The sequence below is a fragment of the Neopsephotus bourkii genome, unplaced genomic scaffold, assembly GCF_033783945.1.
Source record: "Neopsephotus bourkii isolate Nb327-2 ecotype Australia unplaced genomic scaffold, CSIRO-AGI_Nbou_v1 NB_753, whole genome shotgun sequence".
Lineage (NCBI taxonomy): Eukaryota > Metazoa > Chordata > Aves > Psittaciformes > Psittacidae > Neopsephotus > Neopsephotus bourkii.
In genome coordinates, this window is record NW_026901251.1 from 192679 (window position 1) to 206529 (window position 13851).

At 34.8% G+C, this 13851-nt stretch overlaps 1 protein-coding gene across 8 annotated transcripts in view; it reads right to left on the minus strand.

The window, feature by feature from the left end:
* The window catches only part of SNTG1 (syntrophin gamma 1), a 305233-nt gene that overhangs the window by 120425 nt on the left and 170957 nt on the right, over positions 1–13851 (minus strand). For 7 of the 8 annotated variants that reach the window (XM_061354827.1, XM_061354829.1, XM_061354826.1 and 4 more), the window contains one exon: positions 4470–4526. The exons of the other annotated variant lie outside the window; for it this stretch is intronic. In XM_061354827.1, the coding sequence (XP_061210811.1) occupies positions 4470–4526 (57 nt within the window). The remainder of the gene's footprint in view (positions 1–4469; positions 4527–13851) is intronic. 8 annotated transcript variants of the gene reach the window in all.

A 13851-nucleotide genomic window follows, 5' to 3' on the forward strand; every position in this document is an offset into this window, starting at 1 on the left:
TAATTCAACAGCAGCATTTCAGCAGCAATTCAGTGCTGTTGCTTCATTCAATTTATCCTGTGGGGACTGGAAACATTTATGGTGTTTAAGAATAACGTATTAAAAAGAAACCTTACATAAAAAGGAAACTCAGAGGAAGAGAAAGGCATATACACACAAAGACACAAATATTTCTTTCCTCTGTAAAGAATATCAACATGTAAGCTTGAATGTAACCTGTACAAATTCAGATCCTTAGAAATTAGTCTGCCACACTGTTATTTTTCCTAGGAATACTGGTTAAGCATCTACTTACTCTTCTCTTTCAGAGAAAATAGTTAACCAACCTATCTAGACAATGGATCTTTTCCAATGTTTTAAATTTTCCACCCCTCTAAATGTGGAAATGTAGTTATGGATCTCAGATCAGGAGTCAAGTAATGTCGAGTAATGGTGCTGAAGTCTTAAGGGCTCAGACCTCTAACAGACTCTTAACACCCATCTTTGTAATGCAAATTTTCTTTGTCAGTTCTCTGATGAGCTTGGAATAAAGGTAGCTAACACACCTGTGGAGGTGGTCCTGATAGAAAAGGCAGAGGAAGTTCTAATCACTGACAGCTGTTTGAAGGTCTTTGTCCTGGATGTTGGTCATTACTGATGGAAGGTCACCCACATTTCCTTTCAAAGTGTTGCATGATACAGTTCTAAAGATTTTTTCTTAAGCCAGTTTTTCATGTATGAGGGTTTTTTCTGAAATTTTAGTAAGGAAAAACATGGAACTAAAGCTAGCGACTTTTACTGACAAATGCTGGCTTCGTGTTTGGCTCCAAGTATAATAAAATTACTATTTTGTTTTTCTAAGCAGAGGGAGTCTATAAAACCTTACAGCAATTGTTGGACTTCAGCATCTGCAGACAATGTAGGTGACATTTTTATTTCATACTAAAAGACAACATTTATTGAACTAACAAAAATAGCTTTAAGGTCTATTGGCACAATATGGCTAGTGTGTATGAGAATAATCTTCCCAACTGAAAAATGGCGACATTATACATGTTGCCTATTGGAAGCAGTCCATGTAAAGCTCTGAACTGTGTTCAAAGATTGTCTTAAAGAATACTACTTGGTATAAGCCAAAAGTGTGCCAGTAATCGTGTACACAAGCCTTTAAAGATGAAATGATAAATTTTTAAACTAAAAGCTAGATGATTCAACTATTTAATCTTTCTAGCCTTTTTATTTTATTTTTTGTTTCAATTTGAAACACAGAGAAAATGTGTTAATGAAAAAATATCACAGAATGAAGAGAAAAAAAATCGTCTAAGTATGTACATAAGTGTGAGCAGGACAAGTGCATATGCTTGCTTTAGAGATTTTTTGATTGAGTCAGATTTTGAAAGTCATACTGAATCTCAGCAGATGTGCAATGCTATTCATCATTTAAAAAGAACTAACAACACAGTCAGGAAAATGGCAGTGTACAGTGCCTTAGTAGCTAGAAGTCAGACTGCAACTGCAAACCTTAATTTATTTAATGAACTATCAATTTTATTGTCTATTTCCACAGGAACTCTACACTCCAATTACTGAGAAACATGATGTTCTTTCAGAAGTCATATATACTTAGCAGCTTCTTGTGTCAAATCACAAACGTGTTGGAGATGTGATAAATGACTGAAATACTACACTACACAATTTCTGCATCTAACTCCGTGGCTATTCCTTCACACAGAGAGGTTTATTACTGAGACTTCTAAAGGGGCTTCAGAAATTAGAAAATAATTCCTTCTGAAGAGTGTTAACCAGATCAGTTCTGCTTCAAATTCAATCGCACTTTTACAATTAATTTTGGTAAAATATAGTACAGCAAAATACAAAAATCAGTTTTCTTTTGCTCTTTCACACCTTCAAAGAGTGGATTATAAGCACTATTTTACAGGGCTTAAGTTCAGATCTTGTGTAAATCAATCGCAGAAGCAGATTTTTTTAAAAAAGCTGAATGCCAAAACTAGACAAAATCATAAAGAAACAAATATTTTAAAGTGGCACTAATCACTGCACTGCTATAACTCACACATCAGATAAACTGCATCCCCTGATACATACCACTTTAATAACATAAGTCCTTAGATAACCCCCCTCTTCAAGTAACCATAGAGTAGCAAGACAACAAGAATATGTGTTTTTGTGGGAAATTGAATTACTGAAACAAGGAGGAAAAGCCTCCTCACTTCTACAAAAATAGTTACTTTTCTATTTAAAACTAATAATAAATGTAAGTCCATTATTAAAGTTTAGGTATCCTCAAAAAACCCCAAACAAACTGTTACTCATCTGCAAGAGGAAGCATACCATGATTGGTACCTTTTAAGAAAGAAAACTAGCAGTCTTTAGAATATTTGGAATTCAGACTGACATTTCATAACATACCTAAAAAGTCCATTTCAGTAAGTCTTCATAAAGTTTGCTTACCAAAGAGCATTACTTTAAATTCCAGTTCTGAGTTGTTTCTTACTACTATTTTAAAATTACAGTAGCTGATTATGTTAATTATTGTGTTTAGATTGTTTTGACTACCCAATTGCTTGTCAATCTTTTTGAGAGTATAGGATTACTAAAAATGGGATCTAGCAAAAGAGGTTCCATGTTTATTGATTTTCTAAAAAGAAACAAATACTACCGTTTAATACACATAGAATTCTACTTGCCATTTTCACTACCTATTCTACATCATCTAAGTTTGTTTCCCTTGCTGAAAGAGATATCTTTTCTATTTAATATATTTGTTGAAGTGATTCCATAGCCTTACTGTTAGTTATTCCAAAAATTTAAAAGAAATAATCTATTCAACTCTGAATTTAGGTAGCTTCACCTTTCCACTACTTAAGATTAATACTGATCAAAATGTCTATGCAATAAAATAAGTAATTTTAATTTAGAGCCTTTATTTGTAAATTCTATTGCAGCTGCTTCTAGTACACTTGATATAGGTGTTTTATTTTGTTTTGTTTCCCTAGGGGAACAAGATTTGTTTTCCTGTCTAGGCTGAATTAACAATCTGTTTTGGCACTTTTAAATACTTCTGCAACTTCCAAGGATTTTCTACAGAACAATGGACATCTTGCCTAAAAAATTTAGAATATCTCACTCCACTAATTTAAGAAAGACCACTGCATATTCACTATTTAATTTATATTTCTCAATGATATTTTATTTTATACAATGCACCTGATACTTAAACAATATTGAATTTACTAGGAATTTTAATTCTAAAAGATAACCCACTGTAATGTATATCTAAGAAATCAATTTTAGTGACTCTTAATGAGATTTGCTCTCCGAACCTCAAAAGTCCTTACTGTAACCAGTTATTTTTGGCACCAGTTAAATAAAACCTCATTCAGACATATACTTAATTTTACATTGACATTCATTACTTCATCACTATTCAGTGAAATGTAACTTATATTAGAGGAAAATAACTTGTGAGATGTTGACTAAACTTGCAAGAAACTTTGGCCACAAAATAGTAAATAATTTTCCTTGATTAAAGGTCTTCAGTGGGTCAAGATGATAATGGCAAGTGTACTGAGACATATTTTAATAACTAGTATTGCTATTCTGCAATATTCTTATCAAGGACAACACAAATGCACATTAGTCCCTCTTTTGAGTCCATTTTTACAAGGTCAGCACTAGCAGATGTTCACAGGAAAGTCTATACTTTCACTTTGTATGCGTAATTTAGGCCTTTTTGTATTCCTGTGAAGTACTGCTATCTGAGACTGAGGACTGCTGTGTCTAGCAGGTAGAATTAATGTTGTGCTGTCTACACTGAGATTCAAAACTAAGGAAAGGGCTTAAACTATGACAAGTTTTCAAAAGCATAGAGTTTGATGACAAAAATTAACCCTTCTCCTCTCCCTCAAAATAGGATCACCTACACTTATCTATGTTCCTAAGCCTTGCTGAAGGAAGCAAAAATATGTAGCCTGATAAACTGCTACCTTTGGTTGATCTACAGCAAAATAAATATCAAAATGCAGTAACACTCTGTCCTACTAATGAACTGCAGTGAATTAATGTGATATCCTTTGCAGGAGAATTGATGATGAACTTATTGGCTGTTCCATGTGTCTGCTAGTGTACTTTAGCATTCATTAATAACCATCTGAATTAGAGTGCTGTTGAACAAAAGTACAGTCTGTGTAGTTGTAAATACTTCAACTCTCTTATCAAATTTTATTACAGAGTTGCTCACCTTAAATCTTAAGGGAATGATCTTTACACTGTCTTCCATGCCATAGGGCAGTGTAGCTGCTGGCTTACCTACTGGACAGTGGGTTACATTCTATAATATGATTGCTCTCTTGTTTCTATTTCTCTAAAATATAGTTTGTCCTCATTAAAAGTAACATTAACTGTATACAAGGACACTTTATGTGTAACAGGGAGTAACAGAGAAAAAGAACCCCAAAACCCCATCCTACCTTTATACTTAATCCAAATCCTCCTATAGTCTGTCTCCTAATTGTCACTGTTCTTTCCTGAAAAAAAAAAAAAAAGAATTTAGACTTAATGTTTTCTGCCATAACATCTATATTCACACTTTGATAAGTTGTTCCTGTGCTTTCTCCCTACATTGATTTTTCTTGTTCTAATAAACTTGTGAATTTCACAATGCGAAAATCCCATGAAACCTATGTTGGAGAGAAAAATGATAAAGTCTGGAAAAAAAGCTGAGGTTCTATCTCAGACTAAAATTCATTTGTTCAATTTATACCATACTAGCAATTACTGCAATGCAATAAGAACAGAACTGTAAAGTTTTGTTAGCACACAACACATGCATTTCAGAGGTCTTAACCTTGCCTAGTCCGAAACCGGTCCCATATGCAAACTGAAAAATACATGCTGAAGTACATAAACTGCACTCCTGTAGGACATTTTCCAATTTAGTCTAATCCAAAAGGACTACAGCTTGTGTAATCCAAGACCACTCAGTGATGTGAACCAACACGTAAGTGCACATCATCCAGAAAATCATTTCAAAGCAAAGTCCCTATCCAAATTAAAAAAAACTAATACAATCACAGCCACTGTTGATGTCACAGTATCACAGTATGCTAGAGATTGGAAGGGACCTCAAAAGATCATCTAGTCCAATCCCCCTGCCGGAGCAGGAACACCTAGATAAGTTTACACAGGAATGTGTCCAGGCGGGTTTTGAATGCCTCCAGAGAAGGAGACTCCACAACCTCCCTGGGCAGCCTGTCATAGCTATGGTTTAAAAATCATAAGCAGTGATTCAAAGGATGTTGTTACAGATAGAATTATTTAAAGCAGCCCATTTTTTTACTTTTATTGCTCATTTTAAATGCTCTTCTGTAAAAACTGCAGGCTAGTATATCTCTTAGATATGAACATTGACAAAAAAATACTTTGATTTCTAGTTTGTCGTCTTGACTTTATTTCTAAAGATCATTTAGAATTAGTCTATTAGCAGTAAAAAGCTTTAGTATCAGATATTCCAAATACATGGAATATATGGAGTTTATAATGTCCTCTGTACGTGGACTAGATCTTATAAATTACGTATTGCATAAAGGAAGTCTGAATATATATTTTATGTATATATATTCATTTATTTCACCATAATCAGCCAGTGCCAGTCAGATTTGAACGTCTCTCATCAGAAACATACCAGTAACAGTAACAGAAAGGATGGAATATCTACATAGGTATTTTGTCCTTACTTCATATACAGAAAGGTAAAGAAAGCATGCCAGGCTATTGCATAAGAGCTTTGGAAACCTAAATTTGAGGGGAAATCAGTTGCTTGCTTTCTTTCTCAAATTTGTTGATGAATTGAGTAACTGCAGACAGAGCAAGCATAAACTAGGTCTTTTTGAATGGCAAGACAAAATGGGTTGCCTAAAATGAGACTTTCCATTTATTTATTTAGTCTAAAGCTTGCAAATGTTTACTCCAAGAAAGAGGTATATAATTTTGTTGTTAAACGGCCTAATGTTTCAATATTTTTATTTACATTTGAAATGCATGAAAAAATACACTTTTATGTTTGTTACCCACTAATGAATGCATAGTATAGCAATAGAGGAATATATGACTATCCTGTTTCATCTATGTGCTTCTACACTGTTTAGAAGGACTAGAAGAGTCTTGACAGCTCTCAACTCACACCATCTAGGATGCAACTTTTATAATGAAATTCCCAGAAACTGGGTTCAGTCCACAAAGTTATTTCACTTCAGGCCACTAACTGTACTTATAAAAACTTTAGTCTGTCAGGAGGTTTCAGCCAGAGGTAATGTGCAGGCAGTACATTCAGGATAAACCAATATAAGCCACAGCTCGATGTGTGGTCTAAACTGAGTTTACACAGATGAACATGAAACACTCAGCTGTGGCTTCAGTGGTAGCTGTATTTTTCCTGTTAACTCCACCTCATTTTCAGCTCCAGCTTGTGTTTAACATCTAGTTAAGAACAGAAGCTTGACTTGCACATCCTAGTCAATGCATTCTAGTATTTTTGTTATACATGTCAAATCAAATAGAAAATATTTGCATTATCTAAGAAGATGCTGAATAATAAACTGGCTTGATGTACTAGATTAACCACGACTGAAATAAAGAATGTCACTCTTTACAATTAAATTTCAAATTAAGTGGTATGCTTAGTGGAAAACATAAATCTTCAGTAAAATTTGTAGCCCATATGAGAGTAGTCACTGTAAAGTTTAAATAGCGACATATGAATATATTCTGAACCGGAGCTATGCTTAAAAAAAACTAATAAAAACCTGTCCTGCAGAACATTTCTATTCTTGTTTTTCTTTTCAAAAACCAGTGTAAACGCATCAATAAAATATTATTTCTGGCTTTCACTTAAGTGAAGGCAGAGTCAAATCATCCCTGAAAACTTGATTTGCAGTCTTATGTGAGGTTACCAATGCTGTCTAACAGGAAACTAAAAACATTTTCCACTGGAGTTGAGAATTACTTTTTAAAAGGAAGAAATGCATGTTTCAGAAATACTTCACTAGCATGGCTAACTACTAAATAAACAAAACAGTAAAAGTAAGCAAAGGGAACAGAAAAAAATCAAGCAACTGCAATTTTCACGCACAACATGATTTATCAGGAGAGTTTCATCTAGTAATTTTTCCTAGGATCTTTTCTAGTAGATATTAAATGTTTCATGTCTGTTACTGAACTGGATTGAACTTTGAAAACATACTGCAAAGTAGCGTCACTTCAGTGATTATGTGCAATGAAGGCATCACACGGCATTTAACCTAGGTTAATTCGACACACTTCTCATTGTTATGATAAAGAATAACCTTGGTGTATCTTTAATGTAAAGACTTACATATGCTTCATAGCATAATAGCAATTACACACATGCAAAAAAATAATGATCTTCAAAAATACACATCAGAAGTACATGAGCTCTATATTTCATCAGTAAACTAGCAATGATAGCCTAGTCTGCAATTGCAAATCTTACATCAACAATATAGTGAAAAAGCTTTTACAGAACTGTCAGAAGCATCACATTTTTCATAAACCTGTAAAAACTGTAATCCTTAAAGAAAAATAAATATATTCAGTGCAGGTCAGTCAAAGCAGGAGCCCGAGATAGGTGATAATCTTCATCATCTATGTCCTCCATTCAGTAGAGAGACAGAACGTCAACAAATCCCACTCCTTAGAGTTGCAAAGTAACCTGAATAAGTATTTTGATAGTAGATACCAGCTTTGCAATGGGTTGCCAGAAAACTCTTTATCCAACTAAGATTTTCTTTGTGATTTGCACAACTTGCACGTGACTTTTTGCATGTGACTTGCAAAAGAATCCCAAACAAGGTTTCATATTCACTGCCATCTTCAATCAATGTGACCTGAATAAACCTCACATTATATTTTAAAGTAAAATAATATCTTTAATAGAATGATTACTAAAATAAAGAAGTTAAACCAGAAACCTGGAACAAATTATTTTGTTCTGATTTCTTTATTTAGTATTTCAAATAAGCAGTGACAATAAAATGCTTTTCACTGGCCTAATGGCTATAAGCTCTTAAAAGGCTTTACAACTATTAATCTAGCCCTTCCGGGTAACTGCCCCCAGTTTATATACTGGCCATGACATGCTGTGGTATGGAATACCTCTTTGGTTAGTTTGGGTCAGGTGTCCTGTCTTTGCTTCCTCCCGGCTTCCCCTCCTCCCTGGCAGAGCATGAGACTCACAAAGTCCTTGGTCAGAGTAAGCATTACTGAGCAACAACTAAAAACATCGGTGCTATCAGTGCTGTTCCCAGGCTGAAAGTCAAAACCACAGCACTGCACCAGCTACTAAGAAGGAGAAAAATGACTGCTACTGCTGAACCCAGGGTATAATGAAATATGGCAACAACTCTTGAAGGCAGCACATTTTGTACCAGTAAAGAAGTGCTCTAAATATCCCAATTGACCATTTCTGGCTATTTCAGGTTTATGATAGTGATGCTCCACTGATTCCAACTATCCACTTAAAATATAATCTAACTAAAAATCTCTGTCAGATGTAGATTTCTATTAACATTTTACCTAGTTTCACTTTTCCTTCTATTGACACAGGATAATACTCTGCTTGAGCTTGCAATGGTTTTGCAAATTCCAAGAGTAACTTCACCTTCCAAGTTGACAAATTAAAACTTGATTCTGATTAAAAGCCTCTTAGTTCAATACTAAAACTACACAAAATATCTTGCAAGCTTGCTATTCCATTATCACATTTATTATCTACATTACACCAGAGGGAAAGTTAGAGCTCCTAGGATCCTTAAGTGCAAGATTCAGAGCAGTGTTTTAGAAGCTGCTTCCAGGGACAGAACAAACGTAGTTATCATTTTATTGAAAAATTCAAAGCTGCTGCCAAGCTGTCAGCATTTTCCATGCCTCTAACTCAGAAAATTCCTCATCCACACATATGTTCATTGACTGGAAAGGAGAGCTAAGACTTTTGCCCAAAAAATTCTTCCTTAGAGCTTTGCACTGAAATAAAGCAATGTTTTTTTAGGCTTTAATTAAAGAGGTATTAAAATTTCTCCTTAAAATCCATAGAATCTTCTAGAGATCATGCACATAATTTTAAATGAGTTTACAAGTGAAGAAAGACTGGGACTCTGTGAACACAGCAACAGTAAATAGGAAACAAAAACACAGAACCCTATATACTCATTAATTATTTACATTTAGCCAAGAGTTAATGTTATTTTTAACAATTAAATCTTAGGGCACACAAAGATTGAAATATTTTATTCTGACTTGTATGTGATGTAAAAAGAAGTTTATAACTGCTTAACTGACTAGCAATAATCAGTAATTAGTAATACTTTGAAATTATTCATTTCATATAACATAAAACAGTAATCTAATGTGATCTGATAATCTGTCTCAGTGAAAGTAGTCAAATAACAGATGAATAGAAGGATGCAGAACTTCAAATCTCTTCATAAAACTGAGTTAACAGTGTGTGAAACTTCAATATTTGATTACTCAACCTTTTTACTATAATATAAATATTGCATTCAATTGGGACACTGGTGAGTCTGGTTATTCATCTTGCAAAAGTAAAGGTATGAAGAATTAATTTATCTAGGTCCAGACAGAAAATAAGACCTCTCTTTGTCACAGCAGACAGACCAGACACAAGGTACTATACGTACGGAAGAACATGGAAAAAAGTTGCATGGGTGTGGAACAAATCAGCAGGTGGGAAAAGAGGAATAGACATGGAGAGGCATCTACAATAGCACAGTGACATGGAAAAGTGCAGAGGGAAAAAACAGAGTTTTATAGCTTTTAAAATGTAATAACAAAATATAAATATATAATCAATACGTTGGCAGCAACTTCATAGATCAACCTGTTTATATTTGATACCATAGTATCTTCAAGGCTATCACCTTGTGTAGTTTATTAGCTATTAGTAATCACCTACATCCCAAAATAAGAAAATGAAATGAGAATTTATTTTTCATTAATTGTTTTTCATACATTTCCAAGAAGGGAGATTTAATATCCTCATTTTGGTATGCTCTTCTCTTTCTTACTGGCATTTCTTTGGATTAACTGACATGAGCAGTCAAACTTTGCGCTCATTCTGAGCGTAAAGGACACAGAACACAGGTCAGTCACATTTCCAATTTGAATTAACAGCATTAAGAAGGTTTGCCAGCACACTTGCTCATCTGCTAACAACTTCTGTTGTGTGACATTCGAAGCTTGTCTCATTATTTCAGTTCCTCATGCAACTGGAGAAAGTTGGCAGTAAGGGATGGTGGTGATATGGTGGTCAACTGGAAACCCCCATCCTCTGCAGCTATGCTGGAGACTGAGGATGGTAAGAGCAGCTGTGTTGTGTAGACTGTTAACACTTACTTGAACAAACAAAGCACTCAACCCTTATCTTGTTCTTAATTCAAAATGTTCCCAGCATATGTCTAAAACCAGAAACATTTACCTGAATATCTACTTATAAAAATTCTACTCCTAAGTTTAATTTGTTTCAAAAGTACTGCATTTATTATAGAAATAAAAGAGAAAAAAATAAACCAAAACAAAACAAGAAAAAAACACAGAAACCTAGAGTCAGTATGGATCTGAATTCCCACTAGGCTTGGTAGGAATATCACAGAACTATTTAATGTAGTTCTGTGATAAGTGTAGTTTCCAGCTACTGCCTCATATCATACACTGCATTGACCAATGATTTGGGGTTTCTGAGTGTTTTCTGTGGGGGAAAAGCTTTCTTCCAATGAGAAAAAGCTATTCTGCTCTTTCACATTTGGCTTTACAAATGGCAGTCCTGTGTTTGTGCCTCAGTAGATGGTTATGCTTTTTATTTTTAAGTAGCTGCAAAAAAATAAGCTGGCTTAGGTTGTCCTTAAATAAGCACATTTATATCTGTCAGGCTGTCACTTTTAAAAGCTGTCCAGATTGGCAGGGGAAAAAAAAGTTACCACCATCTGATAGATAGTTGAGGACTTCTGTAAAAAAGTGGATTCACTCCACTGAATAGCTGACAGATACCAACATAATAAAAAAAAAATCACCATCCTTACTGGTAGCTTTGTGAAGGTAACAAGAATGGAAAGCGCTTGAAAGGTGAGCTATGTGTTCACATATTTGCAATTCTCTCCAGGACAGGGAGTTTCACTATGGCATCATTCATACTATTCAATCACACAATAGAATCAAAGTATTAAAGAAATACAGAAATAAATACAATACAGAAAGTAAACTCATATGTTTACTATTTTGAGCTTTTAATTTTCAGACATTTTTTCTAATCATTAACATTGATAATGTTATTTGAACTTCTTTTATGTACACCAAAACACATGAAAAGAAAATTTTAAGTTTTCAAAAGAGGCTGATCCAATGTAACAGCTTTAAAACTCACTCTCAGGAAGTCTCCAAAACGAAAATGTGCAAGCATGGGAAATGTAATAACTTCATCTGACTGCTCAAGCAAGTGACAGTAAAGTAATGTGTTCTGAATTTAAACTGATACTTAAAAATTAATAATACTTCTATAATTTAAATTTTAAAAATCAAGAAAAACATGTTATTGTGCAAAGCTTATGAGCTGAAGAACTGTCTCCAATGGAATGTATTTTTTTGTAATACCATAATGGGCTTTGTATAGAGTTATATTTCAACACAGTTGATCTCACAATAGCAAAAGGACAACTTTAAAAGTAAGGTGTATCATGTTCTTATCTTTGCAATAAAAGAATGATTGCGTGATTAATAATGCCAGGAATCAGGTCTGGCTAAAGTCCAACAATTTAGGTCAGTGTTATTCTGATATTGGAAAAGGTGTTCTTTTCTCTATCAAAACCCCAGCTACAGTCCATAGGTCACATTCAGATATACTTGTATTAATCTCAGTTAAATCCATGGACAAATGCCATACTACTCTGAGAGCTGTTGCTCTATAAATTATAAGATAAATGTACATTCACTTTTTATTATTATTGGAGTTATGAATGATCTTCACATCAATCTCCCAAAAAGATCTTTAATTTTAAGAAATATTAAAGAAATCATTCATGTTTAATTTAATAATGCGTTACTACACAGCAGCATGCAACTACATTACTCAAAAGCATCACTTTCATGTTACCATCAGGTGAGTTAGCAGCTCTCTGGAAAATCCATGGCTCTTTAACAGAGCCTTTAAAGAAATCTTTAAAAGGTGTAAATTCTCCTGGTAGCTGAACTTGGCAATTTGCCAGCTGCTCATATTTCATTTTCAGTCTTTTAGCAAACCAGTAGCTGATTTCAATAAACCATCTTGTCAGATGGCACACTGTCATAACCGTAGTTTACAGATCTCACATATACTTTGTTAGAAAAAAAAATCTCAGTACAATTAGCAAAGAAATAAAAACTATTAGAGAAGAAAACAAAAACCAGATAAACTACTTGATAAAACACAATAATCCTCTTAATTGAATTTCAGATGTTCATGAAAGGTGATATGAATTGTGAGGATTAACTCTAAAACAATAACATTGATTCTGGAATTATAAAGATTAACATTTTCCTAGGGATAAAACTATTGAAGATTCATATTTCAGATCAGACATGTCAGGTCTTAGATTATAATCCCTCTCATCATGATTTTCAGCAAGGTCAGTATTAGGCTATCCTTTTTAGTCCAGGCTTTTGGCCCACACATCTAAAAAATGCTGGGAGTTTCTTTATTGCACATTGTTACCTGGAACAGCTTATAAAGCAAACTTTTGTAAATATAATTTCATGTAATTCAAGAAATATTTTTAAAAGGAAATATAAAATAAAGATCTTCTATATCTCTGTCATCAATAGTGATGAAGTTGCCACGTGCTCTAATTCAGTTGTTTTCAGGGAATTTCTTTTTGATTAAAAAAGTGAAAAAACCTCACTGTTCTATCCCATAAAATAATAGACTGTCACAGAGATTTATGATCATAGACTCATAGAATGGTTTGGTTTGGAATGTACCTTAAAGCTTAAAGGGACACCTTCCTCTAGACCAGGTTGCTCAAAGTCCTGTCTAACCTGGCCTTGAGCACTTCCAGGGATGGGGCAGCCACATCTTCTCTGGGCAACCTATGCCACTGTCTCACCACCCTCACCATAAATAAATTCTTCCTAATGTCTAATCTAAATGTCCCCTCGGTCAGTTCAAAACCATTCCCCCTTGCCCTATCACATTATATGCCCTTGTAAGAAGTCCCTCTCCTAGCCCCCTTGTAGGCATTGGAAGACTGTTACAAGGTCTCTCCCAAGATTTCTCTAGGTTGAACAAGCCCAACTCTCTCAGCCTGTCTTCCTAGGAAAGGTGCTCCAGCCCTCTGAGTATCTTTGTGGCCCTCCTCTGAACTTGCCTAAGCAGGTCCACATCCTCGGGGCTGCTTTAAAGACAGTCTACACCCAGCCTGTATTGGTGCTTGGGATTGCCCTGACCCAGATGTAGGACCTTGCACTTTGCCTTCTTGAACTTCATGATGTTTGTACTGGCCCAACTCTAGAGCCTGTCCAGGTCCTTCTGGATGACATCCCCCCCCTCCAGCATGTCAACGGCACCATACAGCTTGGTGCTGCTGGCAAAGCTGCTGAGGGTGCACTTGATTCCACTTGTCCATGACACCAACAAAGATGTTGAACAGGACAAGTCCCAACACTGACCCCTAAGGAACACCACTTTTCACTGGTCTCCATTTGGACATCAAACCATTGACCAAAACTCTGAGTGCAACCATCCAGCGAATTCCTTATCCACCAAGCAGTCCATCTGTCAAATCAACGCCT